Here is a 23,880-nt window from a genome sequence, read left to right on the forward strand (position 1 = left end):
GAAAGAGCAGTCAGGCGTTGGGACGGGTTGCCCAGGGAGGTGGTGGTTCCTAACCCTGGGGGTGTTCAGGGAGAGGTTGGACGTGGTGCTTAGGGACGTGGTGGTAGGGTGGATGGTTGGACCAGAAGATCTTGGAGGTCTTTCCAAGCTTAACGATTCAAGGGCTGTACGAAGAGGGGTGTTGGCAGCAGGCACCCCCTGCCCCTGCGGCCTGCCGGCTGCCTCCAGCCCGGGGAGGACGGCAGCTAGGGGGAGCTCGGCCGGGCCGCCGCCGCCGTGCGCCCCGGTTCCTTTCACAGGCTCCCCGCCTCCTCCCCTCCCTCCTTCCCCCGTGATGGCGGAGGACAGCGAGTCTGCGGCCAGCCAGCAGAGCCTGGAGCTGGATGACCAGGACACCTGCGGCATAGACGGCGACAATGAGGAGGAGGCCGAGCACGCCAAGGGGTAGGGGCGCGCCGGGGGCCGGCCGGGCTCAGCTCGCCCCGACCAGGGCTGCGCGGCGGCGGCCACGGGGGCTGCGTCCCTCCCTCCTCCCTCCCTTCTTCCCTCCCTCCCGGCTGTTGTTTACGGCGATTTCCCAGGATTTCGGGGCTGTGCTTTGGGGTCTGGGGGTTTTTAGGAGGCACCCCCGGCTCGGCCGAGGAGCCCCAGGGCGAAACGTGCGCTGCAGCCCCGCGTCTGCCCCAGCCCGGGGCCCTGCCGGGCACCCCGACACGGTGCCTGCGGGTGGGTGGGTGGGTGGACGGACAGACGGACAGACGGATGGACGGATGGGTGGATGGGTGGATGGACACCCCTCAGCTCCCCATTGTCCCAATCTCCCCGTCTCCGGGCCTGTGCCCGCTGCCCGGGGAGCGGGGGCAGCTCCCGGCCGGGAGGCGCCGTGTGGAGCCTCGCTGCCGTGTATCCGGCACTGCTGCAGCGTGGGGCTGTGGGGAAGGAAACGCGGATTAAAAATACGGTTTCGTTTCAGTGCGCCTTCCCCCCGCTTTTTTTTGAGGATTAAAAAACACGGTGGTGAAGGAAGCGCTTTGTTGTCTCAACTAGGAGTGGCTGGAGTAACCCGAAATAGGTTAATTCACACGCCGCTACGCAGATACCTTCCTCATGAATTTCTGATTCATTTGGGTGAGAGCGTTTCTGTAGGTGATTGATGTTTGGAGATGTAAGCTGTTTGTCGTCTCCTGCCCCTAGGATTTGCTTGGCAACAAGCAGCGCTGCATCTTAAATGTGGCAGGAAAATCCCAGAGACTTGGGGGACTGACTTCAGTAAAAGGCAGCAAAAGGAAAACTTCTGTGCCCGCCACTCTGTTGGCACGTTCACGGCACACACGTGAAAATATTTGTCAAAAATAATTGCGCTAATAGCATCCTTGAATATTAAAATGGACAAAATAGCATTTAATTGTCATGGTGCTTTTGTTGTATTTGTGTTCACGAATGCGCTACAGTCGATGATTCCCAAATACATAAAAGTAGCACCACTAAGAGCAGGGGATGATTATTCATCGCTCTTCGCAGACGAAGACGTGCCAGGCCAGACTGTTAGCTGGGTAATGGCTGTCTAGGATTCATTCCTATTTCATTCCTACTGCAGTTTCTTCTTCTGTCAGCTCTGGTGACCGAGCTGTAGTTGCCCTGTGCAGCGCAGCCCATCTGTGGCCCTGTGCTCTGGACACCGGGTGCAGGAGCAGCGCCCAGGCAGCGGCCGTGGAACAAAGAATTGAGCTCCTGCGTGCTCTTGGGCTGCTGCTGCGCTCCGGCTGGGGTCTTGCTGAGCTTTGTGGGACACCTGGAGCTGCAGACTGTACGCTGCCCTCTGCAAAGCTTGTTTTTATTAAAAGTGCCAAATGTGTTTTAATGAGTATTTCAAAGAAGCTGCTTTATTCTTCTTTGAATTAGGAACTGAATGCTTCAAGTAATACGAAATTTCATGATGTTAGTGGCACACTATTGCAGTAAAGAAAAGCCTCTAAGCATTAGTGTCAGTTTTCTGCGATGCTTTTGATGCATGAAGTCTAATATTGACATCTGAATTACTGTATTTTGCGTTCTTGTAGCCTGTGAGAATCTTGTTTGCTACAATTGGTCTGCAGGCTGAAGTATTCAAACAAATTCCATCAAAGGGAAAGACAAGTCTTAACGCTACAGCAAACACACTGTCTTAAGTCCTACTTTCAATCAGGGAAAACTAACCTGTAGTAATAGGAGCCCGTATTAGTACCCTTTTTCTCCCTGTTGTAGTATCTTCATTTTGGAGGTGGCTTTAAAGTTTCCTTTTAGTTTTTAGATTAGGTTTTATACACTTAAGCAATTTATAAGCAGTCTTACGACTTAAAACTGTGACTGTGCCAACTGGCTTGCTAAATTCTGAATGGTCTCCATTCATGCCGATCAATATTTAATCTTGTGCTATCTTTACCTGTAGTTTTTTATAAGGAGGTAGAGTATGTGTTGCGTGACAGTCTCTAACAGGATTGCTTTGTCAATGAAGTTACTTTCAAACTGTTTCTTAATGTGTCCTTCTAATATTGAACACAGTAAATATGGTAAGTGTGTGTGTATATATATATATATATATATATATAAATGTAAGACGTTTTTGTTTTGGTGCTTAAGCACTGATTGTCTGCAGCAGCAAATACCAGCTTATAACTCTTGACTGTGCAAATGTCTTTGTCCTCTGTTTCTGGTCCTGTTTTTTAGATGCAGGATTATGTATGTTGTGTGACTCATATTGCTGTTCTCCTGTTCTGTCTGCAGTTTGCTCCTGCCTGATGCATTATGCTGTACTTGTTCTGTTTCATAATAAAGTGTTTACAAAATAGCTTAGTTAGTGTGTATGTAGAAAAATACATACTTAGTGCACCTGAACCTACCCTGCTGAGCCTGGTTTTGTAAGGCTTTTCCATTCATTCTAAGTAGCTCCTTCTGCTCTATGGCAGAAGGGCTTTGGGCAGAGAATATTTAGTAAACAGATGAAGAAAAAGTGTGACCTTTAAACAATTCTTCCCCCTGCCCCCAATGATTTACTTTGAATGTGTTAGTAGCGTACTCAATTGCAACTTTCCAAACAGCACTATGTGTGTGTGTGTATATATATATATATATATATATATATGGCTAATATATTTTTAAGGTACTGGAGGCAGTGCTTCAGTTTTAACATGCTAGATTGAAATCTTGGAGTGCAGCCTTACAAACTTGAAGGAGGAGGCAGGGGAAACACGCAAAGCTTTGGGGAATATCTGCTGCGTTTGCTTTTAAGGCACCACTACTAGATTTTCATGCTGAAGAAGCTTGCACTTCCAAGTATTGAAATAAACGCAAAGGAAGTCTTAGTTCAGAAGGGCTGTTAGTAATGCTAGTTTTAACAGTGGAATTTGAAGGACATATAATAAGCTTTTGGGGTCGGGACCTTCTTATTCTTTCGAAATGCTGGTGACCTGTTACAAGGGTGGGAAAGCCCTTTGCATCTAAGCCTCCATTTTCCATATGAACCAAGGACAGCCCTAGTATAAATAATACCACGTTGAAATTTGTTGGAGTCTTGCCCGCATACATGAGATCTGCTTTTTATGATCAAAAAGATCTATATAGCACCTTCAGAAATGTAGTTTTGAAACCTCACTTACTCATAGAGAGACAAAATATACTGTGAAGGAGAGAGAAACCCTAACCATGCAGTCCCATGCCTTTGCAGCTTTAAAATAAACATCAGAAATACGTGTTGGGTTTTAAATTTGAGAAATTGCTAACTTAAAATTGACACTCCGTGTAATTTAAAACAGATGTTGACGTTGCAAAAAAGCTGTGTCTGCTAAAGCAGGATTTGCTGTCCAAAAAGATAATTAAAATAACACTGAAAGATCTGCAGGGGGAAGGATGGCCCCAGATCAGGAAGGATGGAGCTGAGGCAGTGTGGCCACCTGGGCAGCGTACCTCTGAGGCTCCCGCAGTTCCTCCATCTCAGCTCTCCGTACTTCTGTTCAGGGCTCCACACAGGTTGTGTCTTGGCCTGTGCACGCTCCTCAAATGCAGTAGTATCCCCATTTTTAAGTAAAAAAAAAAAAAAAAAAAAAAAAAAAAAAAGGCGCATATTGGGAGAGGCGAAAGTCTTTTTTCACATTTATGCAAAACACCAGATGTGTGTACATAAGTGGAAAGGTATGTGGGTGGGATCACGGGCTTATATTTGTAACTTGCAGACAAGATCATCAAAATGTGGGCCTGAGTAGCTTGCTGAAAGATGTACCCACGGCCTGTTTCTGTGGCGGGGTTAAACCTTTTAATCTTTTTGGGACAGAGGGAGGTCTCCTGACTCTTCTCCTGCTTCAGCCGCAGATTGATTTTCACGTTACTCCTGTGCGGGCCTCGCTGCTTTCTTATTCATCAGAATGACAAAATCGTCATCGTGGATGTGGTTAAAAATACCTAAGTCTGTGTCCCTACTTAGGTACGCCTCAGCGTGTGGGCTCGGCCTCCTGTCAGTAAAACGCTCCTGGTACGAGCGCGGCTCTGCTGGGCTGGCAGATCTCCCCCGGGCCTACAGCCGAGCGTTTCTCTCAGTATAACCAGCTGTGGGCTGCGTGGCAGGCCGGGCTGGGGCAGGCGTGTTCATCTGTATGAAAATGTGTGTTTCCAGGCCTGGCAGGATGAGATAGCATCACGGGGAGCTGTGTGTCCCCTTCCTCCTTCCCCCGCAGGGTGCCCCTTGTCCCTGCACCGCTTCGGTGGTGGCGGGCTGGTTAAAAACATGATTTCATGCTTGAAGGTCAGCTTTCGTCAAGCTGCGAAAGTAATCTTTTCTAGCCTCTAATGTATTTTGTGTCAGATAGGTGTATATGAACTGACAAGGAGAACTCAGATCTTAGTCAGCACGCAAGAATGTTTAATTAAAAAGAAAAGCTTTAATAGGAGTCTCTGCTACTAATCTTGTTACCTTTGCATCTCCTTTGTGCCATCGTTCCCGGTGCAATTACTAAATATTGAGCAACAAACTTCCTCCCTTCCCAGCCATGCTCCCGGTTTTTAAACCTTTCGGTTCTTTTCAAGGCAGAGTGTGAGACGGAGCAAAACTACTGAGAACTTTCATTTTTGCTTTTGCCCTAAATCGCTTGGTGTCTCTGGTTGTAACTCGTGTTGGACAAGCCTGTTTGCTCAGTCGGAGTTTCTGCTCTGCGAGATCTCAGCTGCAGGCATGCCCAAAGAGCTGAAGGACGAATGGATCTCCCTTTAAGTTCTCTTTTTACTTTCTGTGGACTATAACAGCAATAAAGGACTGACATGAGCAGCAGACTGCCTATGAATTATTGCTTTGAACAGTCCCTGGGTACCCTGTCAGGCAGAAGATATAGGTGTTTATTTCGTAAGAGGCGGTGTGGAAGCTCTAACACTGAAGGTCATAAGCTGAGGTCTGGGGTTTGGGAAGGTACCATGTGAAAAAATGGTCAGGGAAAGACAAGGGGGAGGTTATTCAAGCAAGTTTCAAACACACTTTGCTAATTTGCTTTTATTTATTTCACAGCTGGAGTCTTAAAATTAAAAAAAAAAAAAAAAAAAAAAAGTGCTTACTGTCCCCAACTTCAGATTTAGAAACATAAGCAGTAAATACCATTCATCTTTTATAACAGTTCAGTCCTGTCTTCTCTCAGCTAAAAAAATTTGCAATTCTATATGAAAAAGGCCTTGAGCTGGTCAAAGAACAAGCTAAGATGATCCTGGTAAAAGTACAGTTTAACTGGGGATAACATTAGTTCAGCTTGGCAAAGCTGCTTTTTCTCCGTAGCTGCCAAATTTTGTATTTTTTTTTTTTATTTTTTTTTTAGTACAGTCACTTGTTATTTCACCAAACTAAACAAGCCATTGACCCCCAGGTAATCCCAGAGAGCAGAATTCCCCTGGGCATGTGAGCGGGGCCGGCTCCTGCTGAGAGAGGAGCGAGGAGCAGCGTTTGCAGCAGCTCGGCCCTGAGTCCGATGTGGATCCATTCCCTGGGTAACACCCAGCTGGTGGCTTCACCTGTGCAGTGCACAGTGCTAGAGGGAAAGGTGAAAGTTTATGGACAGATCAAGAAAACTAAGTGGTATCCCAGTAAATGAATCTTAACAAAGGCAAAATCGCTTTCTCCAGTATTTCTGTTCCAGTTTTGCCAGAGGTGAAGAAGTCCTGGAAAAGTTAGGTTTTGTGCAATTATTTTATATATATATAATATATATATTATATATATATTCTTTTATTATTATTTTTACGGTCTCATATTTATAGCCTCTTGTCAGACATCTGGGTCTGTTCTTTGTTTAGATTCTGTGCAAGTGTCAGCTTGGTATATGGGCCTTCAAATAGATTTAAATTAGATTATTTTAAACTGAGACTTCAGAAGCTGTTAATGGAGTCATCTCTGTGATCAGGCAGTACTGCCATCATACAACAGGCAGCTTTCTGCCTGCCTCACTTAGACAGCTCAACCTTTTGTTTCTGCAGAGTAAATACTCCAGATTTTCTTTTCTCCCCTGTGTGAGCATTTGGTCTACTACCACACTGTTGTCTTTTGAGTAACTCCTTGGGTCTGATCCCAGAAGGTCCCAAATTTATAACTCTTACCTCTCTGGGAGCATGACTTAATCTAGTGTGTCACTTTCTTGTCAGGGTTGATCTTTCTTAGAGAACGGTAATGATGCCACAAAATGAGTCTTCGCTTAGTTAAATGCTTGATTAATTGCAGGTTTTTGGCTTCCAGGTTGGAAATTTGGTTATTTTCTTACTGGCTGGTGCTGACTAGGTATAGGTGCTAAGACACGGGGCGCTGTACTCATGAAAGTGAGCGTGTCCTAGCTGAATAAAACACGGCGCTTGCAAACATGTCGATCTTATTAACTTTACTACATTATTCTTTCTTTTGATTTGCCAGTGCCATTTCAAAATTAAAATAAGCAATGCTTTGTTTCTTTGATTTTTATTTTATTTTTTCCACTGAAGAAATGTCCAGGCCCCGAAGCCCTAACATCTGCCCTGAGCTCGGTGCTGTGTGCACGGTGGCTGGGCGCTAAGCCTCTCGCAGAGGGCTTGGTGTTAACTGAGTCATTCCCTCCGTGTTTGCCTTCCGTCTGAGAGCTGCCAACACCTCCCACACTTTGCAAACTCTAATCTAATCTCAATTCCATATCTTGATTATTTGCTAAATTAGAATCTTTTAAAGAAAAAAAGGGGTTTGCTTATCAATAGCCCAGATATGGCAGAACCTACAAGTGCAGTGTACGCTTGGTTTGGTTTTGTTTTTTTTCTTTGAGGTAGACACCATTGTACTGATCATTTTAAAGTACAAATGTTTGGATCACTTGGTGGTGTTTCTTACAGAGATTTCACAGAGGACTTTAATCACTACTTAAATTAGAAATAAAATTCCCTGAAAGCAGAACGAGAAGAATCCAATCAAAACTGGATTCAGATGTCCCTGATGGTTGAGCATCAAGGAGAATAAATATCAGGCTGTTAATAGTTACTGAATTCCTGAGGAAGTTGCTTCCCTTGGTTCCTGCACTTCCTTGAGTTTACCTTCAAGCTCAGCTGAATTTGCATTTCTAAATCCCTTCTGTCTGGGAAATCGCACCCCAACTCGGAGCAGACTGTGTGGGGAATGGGGCGGCCGGTTATTATGGTCACAGAGGCATGGAGTTTTTACCTGTCCCTACACTGTGAAACTTAAGCAAGTGATCACTTCTGGAAGCGTAAGGGAGTTCTTACTCTGCTGTATACAACACCACAATGCACCTTTCTTGATTGAAGTCCTTGGCCCCATTTTCTGTGCAAGATGGTTCTTGCTAAGTACAACACCTCATTAGGCTGATGAACCTCCTGCCTTATATATGGGAATGGCCATTTCTTGTTCGACCTGAGTAATAACATCAAGGAGAGCGTTGGCTATTAGAGTGTATCACAATTTCATGCCACTGTGTCAAAATGCCTGGTTGTGCAGGGCTCTGACTGTAAAACAACTTAGAAGACACTTGCAGGAAGCATTTTGTCAGTGCACTCTCAGTTCCTCCCCTCCTACACCCCCCTTCTTCCTTTGCCCTGCCTTTTCTTCAGCTTCAAACTGCTGTTAGATTTTTCACATAACACTGCTGGTTTTTCCATATTTAGTCTTTATGAATTTTAAGCTTGGTGGTATTGATTTTTCTCACTGCACATTCTCTGAATTTCTGGCAGAAGTCCTGGAGGGGATTTGGGAGCGAAGAAGAAGAAAAAGAAACAGAAGAGAAAAAAGGAGAAACCAAATTCTGGAGGCACCAAATCAGATTCTGCATCTGACTCCCAGGAGATTAAAATTCAACAGCCTTCGAAAGTGAGAGCCTTGTTCTGTTTCAGTTTGTGCCTGCTTTCCGTTTTGATTTTAATTTGTGTGTTGTTTTTTTATAAAAAAGAGTGGGAAGTGCTACCTGTCTGAATTAGGCAACTCTGTCCTGAATAGAGGCAGAAGCAAGGTGTAAGCCCTGGTGTTGGCCAACTGTATGAAGTTAGCTGGAGAGTCCTTGTGACCACAGCATTCTGTAACAGCAGTCCGAATTCAGGCTTTGTAGAAGAGAGCCTTAATCTGCAGTGGTAATGCTTTTAAGTACAGTTTGTGTTTGACGAATCGCCTTTAGTTGAGCCACCACCTAGCATGGCTTAATGCTGTTTCACTTGTACAGCGTAATGCTATTTCGTGGCAAGCTTCAGCAGGAGGACGGAAGGGCAAGTAAGGGCAACTGTATATTCTACACACACACACACACACAGTCTTCTTACACAAAATGCAGCAATATTTATTGTGGAGATACAGGCTGAAGAATCTTTTTGCCATCTGAAATGTCTCTGCTGTAAGTAAGAATGCAAATTGTGTAAGGGGATGTGCAACCTTTGTGGGCTTTGCATGCTTTTGACTACCAGGTTCTAACTAAACGGTGAGTAATATGCCCCGATGGCTTTTTTAACACACAGCTTTCATCTCCAGAGAAATCTGAGCCTGAGAACAGAGGCTTATAACATGGTGATAGGAAAGTTCATGGACCACTGAGCATGTCAAAGTAGTTATGTTTGCGTTATCAGATGAATGTGGAGAAAGTTATGCTGTTGTACCAGTAGTGCTATTAATCCTGCAGGGTTTGTCAAGTATATTGGTGTTACCAACTGATTTTCAGGATGCAGTTGTGTTCTGTTTTGACAACGTACTGATAGGTTTTGTGTTCTCCTTCTCGATCTTCTCTGTGTCACACCAAGTACTTTGAATGGGCACGCTTGCCCCAGGGGACGTTTTGAAATAGGTGGAGATTTCACACGCTTTCTGCTCTCACTACGCATTTAGACATTGTTTTTCTATAAAGTACACAACATGAATTGCTAATGCAAGACTATTTGCAAGCAACAGCCAAGTAATATCGCACTCTTTTATAGATGAAGTGAGGTCAGTTTTAATATTAAGATACAGTACATTTTTTGCAGTATCTTGGGAGTTCCTTGATTTCCTGCTGACCAAATCTGTTGTTACCTCTAACTGCGTTAAAAGGAAGCTAATTCACGTTTTAGATTTCATGTGCAAGACTTTACTTATCAGCACCTTGCAGTCTTGCACACCACTTCTCTATTGCATTTTGCAAGTGTGGAAATTTATCCTTGTTCTAAGTTGCATACTTAACAGTGGTGCACTGAGTGAGTATTCTAGTAGCACAAGAAGTTTAGCCAGTGTGTTAGCAATGTTAGTTTTCTCTTTTGCAGGCATACAAGGGATGCTTTTATTTAAGTTGTTCTCTCAGGCTGCAGGCAACTCAACTGTTTTACTGTCCTCACATGGCTTCTTCTTTTCTGTAGCTGCAAATACACCAGCACTTACTCGTTTCCCCCTTTGTTCAGTGTTCCAGGTGTACTCACTGATTAGTAGACAAGTTTCTCTGTCTTGGACAACTTTTCTGTTTTAGGTTTTTGTAGACGGCTGATCTGCATCGGTGTGTAGAAGTGTATTTATTTTCTGCACTACTCTAGTGATACTTAGACTTTTATTCCTTGTAGTATGTGAAGTGTGGGGAAAAAACATTTAGCATTTGCTTGCTGTTGGTTGAAAGGGAGGGTTGCAAAATATTTAAGAGGGAAGTGACATTGTACACTTTGTCTCAAGGAGAATATATACAGGATCACTCAGTGGGGCTTCTGAACTTACTGAAAAGGATTTTGAGATGAGCTGAGTTTGTGAACTGGTGTCCCAGTCAGCAGATGAGAAAAACAGAACAGCGAGTCTCCTTTTCTTCTCACTCTCATTTGTGATACTGGACTTTTTTACAGTGGCATGAGTGTAACTACGGCAATAAATGCTTGTTAGCATTGTGTGCTTCAGGTGACCTACAGGACTCTTCACTGCCCATCTCAAAAGACCTTTTGAGCTCTCCCCTCATTACAAGCCTCAGGGACGTAGCTTTCCCACATTGACACAAATAAACTTGCCAGATCTCTGATACTATGAGTGATATAGTCAAAATAACTTTGCTTGGAAGGGACCTCAGGAGTTCTGTAGACCAACCTCCTGCTTAGATTAGATCTAATTAAATCAGGTTGCTCAGGACTAGATGGGTTTCTTAGGTCTCCAAGGCTGGACACTCCACAACCTCTGTGGGCCAGCTATTCCAGTGTTTGATCGCTGTGGTTAAAATAATAAATCCTTACATCTAAATGGAACTTTCTCTTTTTTCAACTTCTGTCCTTCATTTCTTGTTCTATCATTATGCCACTTCAAAAAGACTCGGCTCAATCTTCTTTACATCCTGCCATTAGGCAGCAGTAAGATTCCTCCTGCTCCTTTAGCATTTGTTAGCCACCTTCTTCATGCTGAACAAAGCAGGGGCTCGAAGCTTCTCCTTTTGTGTTGTGTGCTGCAGCCCCTAAAACCATCTTGGTTGCCTTCCATTGAATTCACTCCACTATGTCAATAGTTTTCCTGTAATTGGGAACTCAGAGCTGTGTGGTGTGATCTGAGGGTGCCAGGTACAGGGGGAGACTTGCTACAACCAAGCATGCAGCTGGCTTTCTTTGCAGTGAGAGCAGGCTGTTGGCTCATGTTAGTTCTGCCCACAAGGGCCTCCCAAGTTCTCTTCAGCAAGGCTGTGTCCTGGCAAGTCAGTTCTGCCCTCTGCCATTGCAAGGGCTTTTTCCATTCCAGATGCAAGAATTTGCATTTGACTTTTTAAACTTCCTGAAGTTCCTCCCTTCAGCCCATCGAGGTTGCCTGGAATGGCAGCTCTGGAGGCCAGCACATCAACCATTCTTCCCAGCCAGGTATGACCCGTGAGCTTGCAGAGAAAGCACTCTATACACATCATAAACAGGACTGACCCTTGAGTTCTCAAAGTTTTCTTAAAGTTGAGTGTGATATTTCTCTTTTTCCAGTCATAAGAAACATCCACCGCTTGCTTTAACCTTTCAAGCTTGATAGAGAGTGGCCTGGCAGTAACATCAGCTGGCTCGCTCAGCACCCTCAAATGCATCCTGCCTGTTCTTAATGGCTTGTGCACATCCGTTTTGCTGAGCGGTCCTGAACTCTCCCTACTGCTGTGGGTAATGGGAGCCTCAAAGGCTCTGCCACAAGGCAAGCCTCAGCCCTGTGGCTTACAGGGGCTTCTTGTGCTGCGTGCATTTGTTCCCTTTACACTGGAATAAACAAAATCGTGCTTCTTTTTCATTCGTGTTGAAGTTCACATAGGTATTTCTTGCTTTCCACTGAAAGAGACCAAAACGGTTTCCTTTCAGCTTCTCAAGAAACTTTTCTTTAAAAAAAAAACAAACAACACTCTGTGCTAAGATCCAAGTTGCAGTGATATAGGTTACTTTTCTCAGGAAGCTGAGGAAAGGGGATTTCTGTAGATGTCCCTAACCATGTCATGTTCAGTACCAAAACATGAACTTTTACTTTACATATGCAAGTAAGATCCTTTTAGAACTTAATATCTTTTTATATCTTCTGTTTTCTTCTTAATGTAGAAAAAATACTACACTTAAAAAAAAATCCCAAACACAAAATAATGTGTAGTATGTCAAGAAAAATAAATCTTGCTGCCTTACTGATAAGAGTTCAGAATTTATCTAGCAGCATTAGAAGTGTTTGTATCAGGCCAGTGGGTAACAGGCAAATTGATTATTAGTTGAGAGAAGTATTCAATGTCACTATAACTTGGATTTTAGCATAGAGTGTATGGAGTGTTTTCTTTATGCTACAGTAGGACTGATCTAGTTTGTTGAACTACTTGAAAGTGTGTAAATATGTTAGTTCACAACTACTCACTGATGGATGGTTAAAGCACACTCATGTCAAGTTCAGCCATACTTAAGTCAGTGAAAGAAATTGCATTATGTTTAGAGAGTACAAGTAGTTATTAAAATTAGAAAATGATGGCCTGCTTGAGCTACAGGCAGGGAGTCACTCTGTCTGTGACTGAGGGCACTGAAGGCAGCTGCCCATCCAAATGAAGCTTTAATGTCATTATTACATGCGGTTTATGGTGGATTTTCAACACACAAATCCTAGATAGAAAGCGAAATACTGAAGCAGTGATCCGTTGATACTCAGCAAAAAAAAATAAACAAAAAATCTGGCTTGAAATCTCTGTCCAGAAATACTTAACATTTTCCAATCCATTTGAGACTATTCCATCAAATATATTTATTGCACTGCAAAGTCTGGGAAAGCCTGAGCATAAGCATGCTGTTAGTATGCCTCAGAACAGGACTTACCACCTGGGAGATGATTTTTAAATGAGTGACAGGGAAGGATGAAGAGAGTGAGAGAGAAATAACCCTTACATTTAGAAGTCTATTACCATGATTCCTCTGCAATTTCATATGCAGGTGAAATTCTCATTCCAGTTGTACTGAGTCAGAATGTTCAAAAGTGAGGATTTAGGAGCTTAGTTCAGAAACGTTTAGCCTGAGGTTTTATGCTTTTCAGATAACTTCTCCAGAAAGATTATTCTACCTTTAAATAGAAGGTTGGTTTATTTTAAGTCTGCTTCCATAAGCTAAAGTCTTTCGCTGTGAGTGTTGGCGTGGTTGGTGTTAATGGGAAGATGGCTAATTCTTATATATTGTACAATACAGTGTTCTACCCAGGATAAAATTTGGGAGTTTATAGAAGGTATATGCTATATAACTAGGGTTAAAAAGTGGATATTTGCAGCAACATCATAACCAAAACACTGAGCCGTACTGAATTTCAGTAATGTTTTATAGTGTATGTATAAAGGACAACTTCAAATATCTGTGTAGTGTTTTAAGATTGTTAGATACCTAAGCTATCTGCTTTATGCTGTTTATTCTATTTTACCATTGGGAGGGGAATATAAAAAGCATTTTGTTATTATACTGCTACCCTGCCTTAATGCTGCAATATTATAAACACCAAAGTTTGATGGTTAAACGCAAATACCACTGAAAGCTATTAAGGATTTTGTGAAGCTGCCCGTCTGTTTCCCACGTATCCTTCTGTCCTGCCACTGAAGATTATACTGAAGCTAACTGTGATGAGAAGAGTATGTGAAAGAATACGTAAGAATAAACTAAATGAACACATTTGTACAGCTTGTTCAAAATAAACATATCCAATAAGCTTCCTCTTCTGTTTGTCTCTGTGCAGAATCCAGCCATTCCAATGCAGAAACTTCAAGACATCCAGAGAGCGATGGAGCTGCTCTCTGCATGCCAAGGTCCAGCAAAGAACATTGATGAGGCTACCAAACGTAAATACCAGTTTTGGGATACGCAACCTGTACCTAAACTTAGTAAGTTGAACGGGGCCTGGGCATGTGATCCTACTGATCACTAACAGAACCTGTACCAGTTGTGTGGCACCTTCTCTAAAATGGGTATTAAGTTGAACTGCATGCAGTAGAGTTCCTTAATTTTTTGTGTTGTTTATGTGGGATTCCTCATTTCTCTAGGAAAGTGCTTGCCCCTAAAGAAATATGCAACATAGCACAGTGTTAATGAATCTTACTCTGATGTTCTCTATTAAAATGGGAAATGCTGTTGCAGTAGCATTCCTTTATATGTTTTAGGTCTGAACTCTCAAACAACAGAACATGGAAGTCTTTTCAATTTCAGGGAAGATTTAAAAAAAAAAAACACACACACAAAAAAAAACACAGTCAAGTGGTGATGGGAGTAAACTTTGATAATTCTCTGATATTTTTTTTCTATAGACAGATTTGTTGTCACAGAGATGGTGACTCTCCTGATGCAGGTTACAGTTTTCCTGCAGCTTTAAGTGGATAATGACACCTTTCTCATGCATGTACACTTCTGGTTTTTGTTCACTTGTTTCTTCCACAATGTACACTAGAGTACCTTGAAGGCATACGTTCTGCATCCCTTCTTTGTTCTTGGTGCCAAGTGAGGAGGTGATGTGACCTCTCCTTGCCTTCAGGTTTGGAAAAATTTTGTCAGATTACTTCTTCTGTACTGATCCGATCCCCTGTTTACACACAGTGGGTAAATTTTAGTCTGTACTGGAGAAGACAGCTGCTGACTCTCTTGTTTCTTCCAATTTTCTGCACCACCTTCTTCCCTCTTTGCTATCTTTAAGTTAAGCTGTTCTAGCTCTGCAGTGCCCAACCCCCTGAGTCTGGGGACCCACAAATAAAACAGTCTCAGCACAGAAGCTGTCAGCCACAGAACAGCTGTCTGTTCTGTTCTGAAGGTTTGTCTCCATGGCATTGGAGACTGGTGTAGAATAAGCAAAAATAAGGTAAAGTATAAAGCACAGGAGCACTCTGCTCTCTATTTCACAGGCAGCAGTTCAAATTAATCCATTTCTGTAGCTTAATCCACAGTGATCATATTTCCCCTGACTTCCTTGCACGGAGAAGTCCAGAGCAGCATCCCTGCTGCAGTGCTTTCCACTGGATTGAACTGACCTGCCCCAGTTCTTCTCTAGACAAACATCTAATCAAACTAATGATAGTAATTGTGACAGTAGTCTTGCCTTGGTATACATGTAAGAGCCTAGCCAAATAAAGTTGATGAATAAATCAAGAAATATTCCTACCATAACTAAACTTTTTTCAGAGCCAGTTCAAGTGTGTGCACAGCGTTTCCAGGGCTTCAGTTCAGGGTGGTCATTATATCCTGAAGCAGCTCTCTAGAGATGAGTCTGTCCCTTGCCAGCCTAAAAGGACCAAGAGATTGGCTCTAAAAATGGTTGGTTAGGGCTCTTCAGTAGAAATACACTTTGCTGAAGTTGGCTGTCAGAGGTTCTGTTCAGCGATCTTTCTGAATCACTTCTTGATTTTTGTTGTTGAATCTTCCTTATTTTTTATTTTTTTTAGCTTTAGCTGCTTAATGAGCAGAATGAGAAGTCTTCCCTATTTGACATGCTGGATATGATCAGGTGGAAAAAAACTGTTGATTCAGGAAGTAGCCATAGGGATCTTTGCATTCAGAATCGGTCTGCCTTACAGTTAAGGTTGTTAGCAATAGATCCTTTGGTATATAATACTAGGTCAAGTCTGCCATGTAGTGGCAGCAGCATTTAGGTGGTTGATACTTCCAGAGTTTGTGTAATGATGGCCTTCCAAACTGGGCATCACCTGGGAGAAGTACGTGCTGTGTTTGGCAGGTGCTGCTCCAAAGAAGAGGAGCAGTTTCTGTTCACAGCTAGCTGTTACGTACTGAATCACTAGAACTGTAAATTAAGGGAAGGGGAGAAAGCAGATTTTCATGTACAATTTCAGGAATAAATGTAATATTTCTCCAGCATCTCTTAAAAGCCCTGCCTTTGCTGTGTTTCTGCTCCTGAGTAGTAGTACTGCTGAGCTCAGGTCTGTTCAAGTCAGCTGAAAACAGGATCCAAGCCATAGTTTGTTGGCTGTCAGTACAACACATTTCTCCTGATAAGACCTGGGATTTCATAGCTGGTTAAGTGCTGTGCATGTGCTGATAAATTGGTGCCTTGTGTTATGAAATACTGGCCATCAGTTGAGGTAGAGTAGTTCTGTGCTTGGCTATAGGTATTCTGATGAAGTAGTAGTTAGTCTGAATGCAATCTGTAAGAACTGAGAAGTAGCATAAGCTAATAATATGATTTTTTTAAGCATTTCTAAAAGCCTCATGTTCCTGTCACGTAATTCTGAGAAAAAATATGATGCGAGTTAAATGCAGTTTTTGAGAACTAATTGGGAAGCTAGCAGTGTAACTGTTTGTTGTTTCTTTCTTTGTTTCTTTTTCTCCCCTCTTGCTTTCTTCCTTCCTGAAAAGACGAAGTTATAACTTCACATGGTGCAATTGAACCAGATAAGGACAATGTCCGTCTAGAGCCATATTCTTTGCCACAGGGTTTTATGTGGGACACGTTGGATCTTAGCAATGCCGAAGTTGTAAGTATCACAGTTTTATATGTACCTTAAAATCACTGAAGTATATTCTCACTGGTGTGTGTGGATAAATCTTTGATTTTTTTTCTTCCTACGTGTGTTTTCAGCTAAAGGAATTATACACACTGTTAAATGAGAATTACGTAGAAGATGATGATAATATGTTTAGGTTTGATTATTCACCTGAATTTCTTCTGTGGTGAGTAGAAAGTTCCACATTCTGTTCTGGCTGGAGTGCAAAGAAGATTGTTTTTATTACATCTTCTTAGGCAGTAATTTGTAATTATTTCTGTCATCAATTCTAGGGCACTACGTCCTCCAGGCTGGTTACCCCAATGGCACTGTGGTGTTAGAGTGTCTTCAAACAAAAAACTGGTAGGATTCATAAGTGCCATCCCTGCAAATATTCGTATTTATGACAGGTAAAATGCACCATTACTTTTTTATTTGTAAAAGAGTAACACCATGAAACAAATCTTAAAATGGCATCCATTGCCGTGGAGAACTTGTAGAGAGAAAGAGGCTCAGTGACCGTAGAGAGAAAGAAAAATCCTTTGCATATAGCAGAGATTTTTAAATGGGGTTGTGGAGTCTTTTTTTGGTTTGTTTGCTTGTTTTCAAAAAGTTTGTGGCATCCTTACAGTGAAAACCAGCAATAAATATTTAAGGAATTTTCTTACTGATGGATGATACAGATGAATTGTCTATGCCGTTTTATTTATTTAAAGGGTACCTAGTCAGATGACCTTTCTTGGCCAGATAGTCATATGCTGACAATCATGAAGTATTATGATACCACTTAGCATGTTCTTGGATGTCTTTCAGGATATTAAAGTTGGTAATGGGTTAAGTCTTGATAAAGCCCTGAAAGTGGAGTATCATGAACACCTTAGATGCTGCTTGTGTATTGTACAGTTTGCCACCAATGTCACACTATCGTAGATTAGTATTAGCTGCAGATGTAGTTTGTCACAGGCTGATATATTTTTACCTCAGATCCTTCTGTTACAACATGGAAATCTTAAAGTATGCATTTAAAAATATGCAATATGCAGGGGCAGTTGTTTGTTACTGTTTTTTTTTGTTGTTTTTTTTTTTGTTTTTCACTATTTAATCTCTTTTTTAGTGTGAAGAAAATGGTAGAAATCAATTTTCTGTGTGTCCATAAGAAACTGAGATCTAAACGGGTAGCACCTGTACTGATTCGGGAAATAACCAGAAGAGTAAACCTGGAAGGAATTTTTCAGGCTGTTTACACTGCTGGAGTGGTACTCCCCAAACCTGTGGCTACTTGCAGGTAACCTAGGTGATGTTCATAATAATACTGTAGCAGACATTTTAATGAGCATTTTGTGTAATTGGCTGTTATGGTTTCACACCAGTTGGTAGCTCAGCTCCGCCATACTACCTTCTTGTCCCCCCTCCTCAAAAGGACAGGGGGAGAAAATATAATTTAAAAAGCTTGTGGGTTGAAATAAGGACAGGGAGATCACTCGCCAATTATTGTTGTGGGCAAAAGACTTAGCACAAGGGAGATTAATGTAATTTATTGCCTACTGATAGCAGACTAGAACAGTGAGAACTAAAAGCAAACTCAAAACACCTTTTCCTCCACCCACCCTCCTCTCTCCACGGGCTGCAGCTCCAGCCCGGGGCCTGCTCCTGCGGGGGCTCTCCGTGGGCCGCAGCCTCCTCCAGGCCACATCCACCTGCTCCACTGTGGGCTCCTCCACGGGCTGCAGTGTGGAGATCTGCTCCATGTGGGACCCATGGGCTGCAGGGGGACAGCCTGCTCAACCAGCAGCCTCTCCACAGGCTGCAGGGGAACTGCTGCTGCATGCGTGGAGCACCTCCTGCCCTCCTCCTGCACTGGCCTTGGGGGCTACAGGGCTGCTTCTCACTTCTCATTCTCCCAGCTGCTGTTGTGCAGAAGTTTTTTTTTTTCCCTTTCTTAAATCTGCTCTCACAGAGGTGCAACCAACATTGCTCACTGGCTCAGCTTTAGCCAGTGGCAGGTCCCTTTTGGAGCTCTGGCTCTTACCTAGCATGTGGCAGCTTCTGGGCTTCTCTCATAAAGGTCACCACTGCAGCTCTTCAGTACCAAAACCTTGCCACATAAACCACTTACAAGAGCATAATGTTAAAAGAAATAGAATGCTGTGGAGTTGAATCTAACCTAAAAGCCCAAGTGCATATGAGGTTTTCTTGGCTTCTTTTTTTTTCCCCTCAGTGCCTTGGATAAAACAACTTCTCAGGCTAAAATCTAATTTTGGGTTTGTTTATTGTACCTCAAATAGATTAATAGATACCTCTGTTGACCTTCTGGTGGAAGCCGTGCTAGCAATGGCAGCATTGTATACCTGTGTTTTTCAAGTGGCCTGCTTCCCAGCTGGGACACTTCCCTGTTGACCTGGTTGCTTGCCAAAGATGGCAGAGGGTTTCTGGGAATTGTATGATTTTCTTTTTTGAAGTGCTTTCATCTTTCCTGAAGAAAGGAGGACTTGATCGGCATGTGATAAAGATGGGAAAACTATCGTGTGGAAAACGTTGTATGTAACAACCTATAAGTTCATTTGCTTGGAGTGGATTTTATTTGTGCAGGGAGAAGTTCAGTTTCAACAGTATCCTTCTGAAAACAGAGTGCTCATTTATGAGCCTTTTGATTTGAAATCATTTATGAGCCTTGATTTGAAATTGTGTTTGTATGTAGCGACACCAAAGATCCTACAGCTTTCTGTAGGTAAAGACAGACAAAAAGCCATGCTGTGCTAGAGTAACCAGGGATGTGCTGTTGCACAATGATCTCCTAGAAGAGGCCCTTCAACAAACTACTTAGAGACACGAGCAGAGAGGGACCTGTCTGTTAAGAAAATAAATTTTGTGATGTAAGTACGGTGAGATTGTCAGGGCTGTGGCAGGTACTGAAATGTTTCACCCTGTTCTTACTTGTTCCATAATTTGCTTGGATCCAAAATACAGTGACTGTAGGCTTGTTTAGAAGCTATTGCTTACATGTAGCTTTCCCTTTTTTAGTTTGTTTTGTTTTTGGTGGGGTTTGTTTTTTTATTGGCTCAAGCCTCTTACAGGCATCGGTACAGGCTTGCTAGGAAACAAATCTGGAGGGGAGGAGCAGTGCAAGAAATTAAAGAAATGAATACAAGTAAATCTGTACTTAAAACACTACCTAATCTCATGAATTTTATTTGCAGGTATTGGCATCGATCACTGAACCCCAGAAAATTGGTGGAGGTGAAATTTTCACATTTGAGTAGAAACATGACTCTACAAAGAACAATGAAGCTCTACAGACTTCCTGATGTAAGCAGTATATCTTCTAGAGAATCCCCACAGTTATTGTGAGGCTCGAAATAACCTTCCATCTGTTTCTGACAGCACAGGCTTTGGTGTGGAAAGGCAGGCAGTGCATGCAGGGCATAGGAAAATACGGTCTTTGTCACCAACCAGAAATAAGGGCCACACTAGACAGAAGAGACTATTGCTGGAAGCGTAGGTTTGTGTGTAGAGAAAATATAAATGGCTCAAAAGCCTTTAGAAAAGTAAATAAATTCAGAAACCTTGACTTCATTAATGTGTGAGATCGAGTTGAAGATGTGTATGATTATTCTAGGTTTGATTAATCTGACAGAAAATTACTGGAGTAGAAAATTAACAGCTCATGGCTTAAAATTCTTGGAGAAGTCTGTTCAAAAGTTGATTGAGTACAGTGGAATTGGTTTATTTTTTTGTTTGTTTGTTTTTCTTCAAGCTTTTTCTTGTATGTCAGAGAACATTGTTCTTCTGCAATGAGTAGGCTCAGCAAAAGCTGCCTCAGAATGTTGTGTACTGTTATTTGCATGGTCTGGCCAAAAAAAAACGTTCTGGCATCGCAAGGTTAGTTAAAAATATTTTCCCATATTTGCAGCTAATAGCAAGGCTGGCAAAAAGCCTTAGGATGCATTTCCTTGACAGGGCAAGTCACTGTAAGTAGTCTGAGATGCACTATCAAAAAATCTCATTGCTGTAACAGGCTATAGAAGGCAGTCTAAGCTATATGATTGAAAGCAATTTCTTTGCTTGCAAAAGCTACCTTTCTCTTTGGAGGGATTGCAGGCAGTCCTTTGGACCAGTGCCAGATCAGTAAACCTTTTTATGTAAGCAAACCTTCCCTTTGGGATAAAAAAAAATACATTTTTTAAAATAATATACTTTGTAATGATTTATCTGACTTTGGGGAATTATTTCTGTTGGTTATACTTAACAACAGCGCCTGCAGCATCACGTTACCGGCACATCTGAGTAACACGCTAAGCACTCCTCAGTGTAAAGCCCCTGCCATGCCTTCAGCTCAACTTCTGCTGCCAGTGAGACTTGTTTCCTGTGCTGCCTGCGTGCTCCCTGTGTCTGCACATACGGCTTCTCCCTTGTGTGCAAGGCAGCAGTTTTCAGAGCTTAAGCGTTAATAACCAAATTAATTAGGTTTTAATCTTGGAGAGCTAAATATAGGTTTCATCAAATCTGAAGACATTTTAAGAAGTCCAGTGGACAACTTCAAATAGAGGTTTCACCGGCAAGTCCAGTACTGTTTCTCATGGAAACAGTGCAGGACAAGAATAGTCGAAAGAATAAGATAAGGATCTTACGTACGGAACAAAAAAATGTAACTACAGGGAGTCATTAGAAACCAGAGCAGCTGTACCTTGATCATCTCCCTTTAGTGTAAAACCCAAATTGGAACAGAGTAACAAATTATGGAAATCTAAGAATGCACCATCTTATTCAGAAAATACAGTACTTAGAGAGATGTCCAAATAGATAATAGATGCTCCGTTGTTCATTTACTTTTAGATGGGCCATGGGAGATTCTCCATGGAAAATAAAGATACAGTATTTTTGTTAATGTCTTCTGTTTAGTTTTTGTGCTGTAAATTTTTCAAATTTCTTTTTCTGTGGAAAGGTTTGAGTGCTTTTGTGAATATCTATCCTCAGTCTGAGGCTGTTACCAGTTACGTTAAACAAACTGGTTCGTTCAGGCCAAACTGTCCTAAAACAAAAGCTTTTTGAGTTCTTTACCGCCACCTTTTGTCCCTCAGCACCAAACACTGTTTCTGGCATTCTGACCTCTTTTCTTCGAGTCCTTGGAATATCATTGCCACTGGGAGCTCATCTCCCTTTAAGAGGAATTAATCAATCCTAATCATGCAAACAGTATGAACTGAATAGGTTTTCAGAAATGATAAAGGAAATGCAGTAATTATGTTAGTAAGATATCACCCTCACTGAAGGCAGTGTTTGTGTATGTATCTATAGATAAATTAGTTTAAAAAAAATGTTGGGAGGGTTTAAGTGTTTAATCTCTTGAGCAGTGAGGGGGTATAAAATTTGGATGGGTTTAGAATGAGGGCAGGAACATGGATGGTGTCTTTGTATGGCTTTTCTTGACTGAGCTCCAGAGCTAGGACACTCATGTGGGTCCGTGCCCTGTGCAGCTTGGTGTGTGGAGTGGAGAAACAAAATTTAGCCCAGTTCTGTGCACTCTTCTTCCCTTCTGGAACTAGAAATAATCATTTAGGTGTGGCCATTCTGAGTGTTGTGGGGAAATAAAGATGTTCCAGCCCAGCTGCTTTTCCTCCCTTTGTGCTCCTGTATATAGCTTTAGAAGAGAGAGGAAGGTTCAAAGGGAACAAATTAATGTTTCATATTGCCATTCCTAGGGAGGTTATGAACAAAATACAGCATAGGAAGAGCCATGCAGACAAATCAAGTGAATACCCTTAAGGATTCAGGACATTTAAAATACTAGAAGATGTGCTGTTGTGGGGACAAACCATAGGCTGTGCAGGAAAGGAGGAAGATTAGACCCAGCACACGGAGGTGGCAAAATGTGCCTTGATTTTTCATCTGGCTGCTGAATTCCAGAGTGTGTGAATAAAGACCTCCTCCAGAATAACTCCCTGGGAGGAAAGAATAATCAGTTACACTAATTTCAGGCTTCCAGTAATCAAGCCACTACCTGGCTGCTCTTGCAATTGACTTTGCTGTGATTAATGTGGTACATGCCCAAGTATGTGGCTCAGATGAAGCAGGATAAATGAGCTCTGAAAGAGAATGAGCATTCTCTCCCTCCAAGGAAATACTCAGGAAAACTAATAAAAATCGGGGAGAAAATTTTAGTCACCTCTGTTTAAACCTTTACTTCATAGGATTGGAAAGCTTTTTTTTTTTTTCCTCCCTCTTCGAATGTTTACAGTCAAGAGAAGTGCAGTATTTGCTGAAGTATGGTAACTTTTTTTTAACTTCAGAAAGCTTGAAGTTACGAGGAGTTTTCTTGTTAACATAACAGCAGTTGAGCCTGTATAGAAACTTGAGTTGGCAGAAGTGAGTTTACAAGCACTAAAAATAGGCGGAGTTTTGTGTTAAAAGTTTTCTAATTAAACATTATCAGTTGACTTTGGTTTATAGCTTGACTAATTTTTGTAAACTTGAATTAGAGGTGTTCTTGTCTTCAGCTTAGCTTCTGACATGGAAGTTGCTTTATGTTTTGTTTCTGTATCTGGGCTCTAGGTAGCTTAGAAGAAGATAAGAAATAAAGACTGACCTGAAAAAAAAAAAAAAAGAAATACAAAATGTATGAAGTCTAGGCTGTTGGCAGTAGCATCTCCTTCTCTGGAGAAATGAAGTTGTTTCAATAATGGAATATAAAGATTGAAGTGCCCCAGACTGTCTCAATAATTAGAAGAGGGGGAATTCTGATTGAAAGCAGTTTTGTAAAATAGTGTAATGAATTAGGTGGCTGGGGTAAAGTAGGCTAATAATGAATGCATTATAGCAAGTGGAATGACTCTGCAACCTATTTCCAGCCCTTGCTGTGTGTGCAATTTTCCTTTCGACATCTTAACGTTTATTTTTCTTTGTTACAATAAGGCTACAAAGACTTCAGGTTTGAGACCAATGGAACAAAAAGATACTAAAGCAGTACAAGAATTAATCAACACTTACTTGAAGCAGTTTAATCTTGCTCCTGTGATGGATGAGGAAGAGGTGGCCCACTGGTTCCTGCCTCGGGATCATATTATTGACACTTTTGTAGTAGAGGTAAAGCACTCTCTAACTACCTCAGGAATGTAAACACGAATGCCATTTGTAAAAGTTCACGTCAGCATCAAGTTTATGAAATGCAGACAGAATGAAAAACATGCTGTAGTTGGGATTTGCTGTCATGATTCCAAATTTGTTCTTTGTATTGCATTCTCATTGTGAGGAAATGCTTGTTTGGACGTGACAAAAGAGCAGCTCTCTTATAACAGGATATTTTATAGAAGAATTTTCAAATCTCAAAATATCACTGTCTTATAAAGTTCTTTGCTGTAATATTTCAATGTTTTAAAAACAATCTTCCCACACCATGCCCCCTGCTCTCCTCTGCTTCTCTGGAGATGTGACATGGTAGTAAGTAACGGTCTTCAAATCTGCTTTTTTTAAAAAAAAATAAAAATAA

At 41.9% G+C, this 23,880-nt stretch overlaps 1 protein-coding gene across 3 annotated transcripts in view; it reads left to right on the plus strand.

Moving 5' to 3' along the window:
* Positions 1-296: 296 nt before the first annotated feature.
* The window catches only part of NMT2 (N-myristoyltransferase 2), a 31,200-nt gene continuing 7,616 nt past the window's right edge, over positions 297-23,880 (plus strand). For 2 of the 3 annotated variants that reach the window (XM_068673867.1, XM_068673866.1), the window contains exons 1-9: positions 320-444; positions 8,209-8,344; positions 13,652-13,796; positions 16,270-16,388; positions 16,493-16,584; positions 16,691-16,807; positions 17,512-17,682; positions 19,595-19,703; positions 23,307-23,477. In XM_068673867.1, coding sequence (XP_068529968.1) covers positions 335-444; positions 8,209-8,344; positions 13,652-13,796; positions 16,270-16,388; positions 16,493-16,584; positions 16,691-16,807; positions 17,512-17,682; positions 19,595-19,703; positions 23,307-23,477 — 1,170 coding nt within the window. In that variant the 5' untranslated portion in view covers positions 320-334. Of the gene's footprint in view, positions 445-8,208; positions 8,345-13,651; positions 13,797-16,269; positions 16,389-16,492; positions 16,585-16,690; positions 16,808-17,511; positions 17,683-19,594; positions 19,704-23,306; positions 23,478-23,880 lie in introns of all 3 variants that reach the window. The other variant, XM_068673868.1, reaches the window with a different exon arrangement.

This window comes from Anas acuta, chromosome 2 (genome assembly GCF_963932015.1).
Source record: "Anas acuta chromosome 2, bAnaAcu1.1, whole genome shotgun sequence".
Classification (NCBI taxonomy): Eukaryota; Metazoa; Chordata; class Aves; order Anseriformes; family Anatidae; genus Anas; species Anas acuta.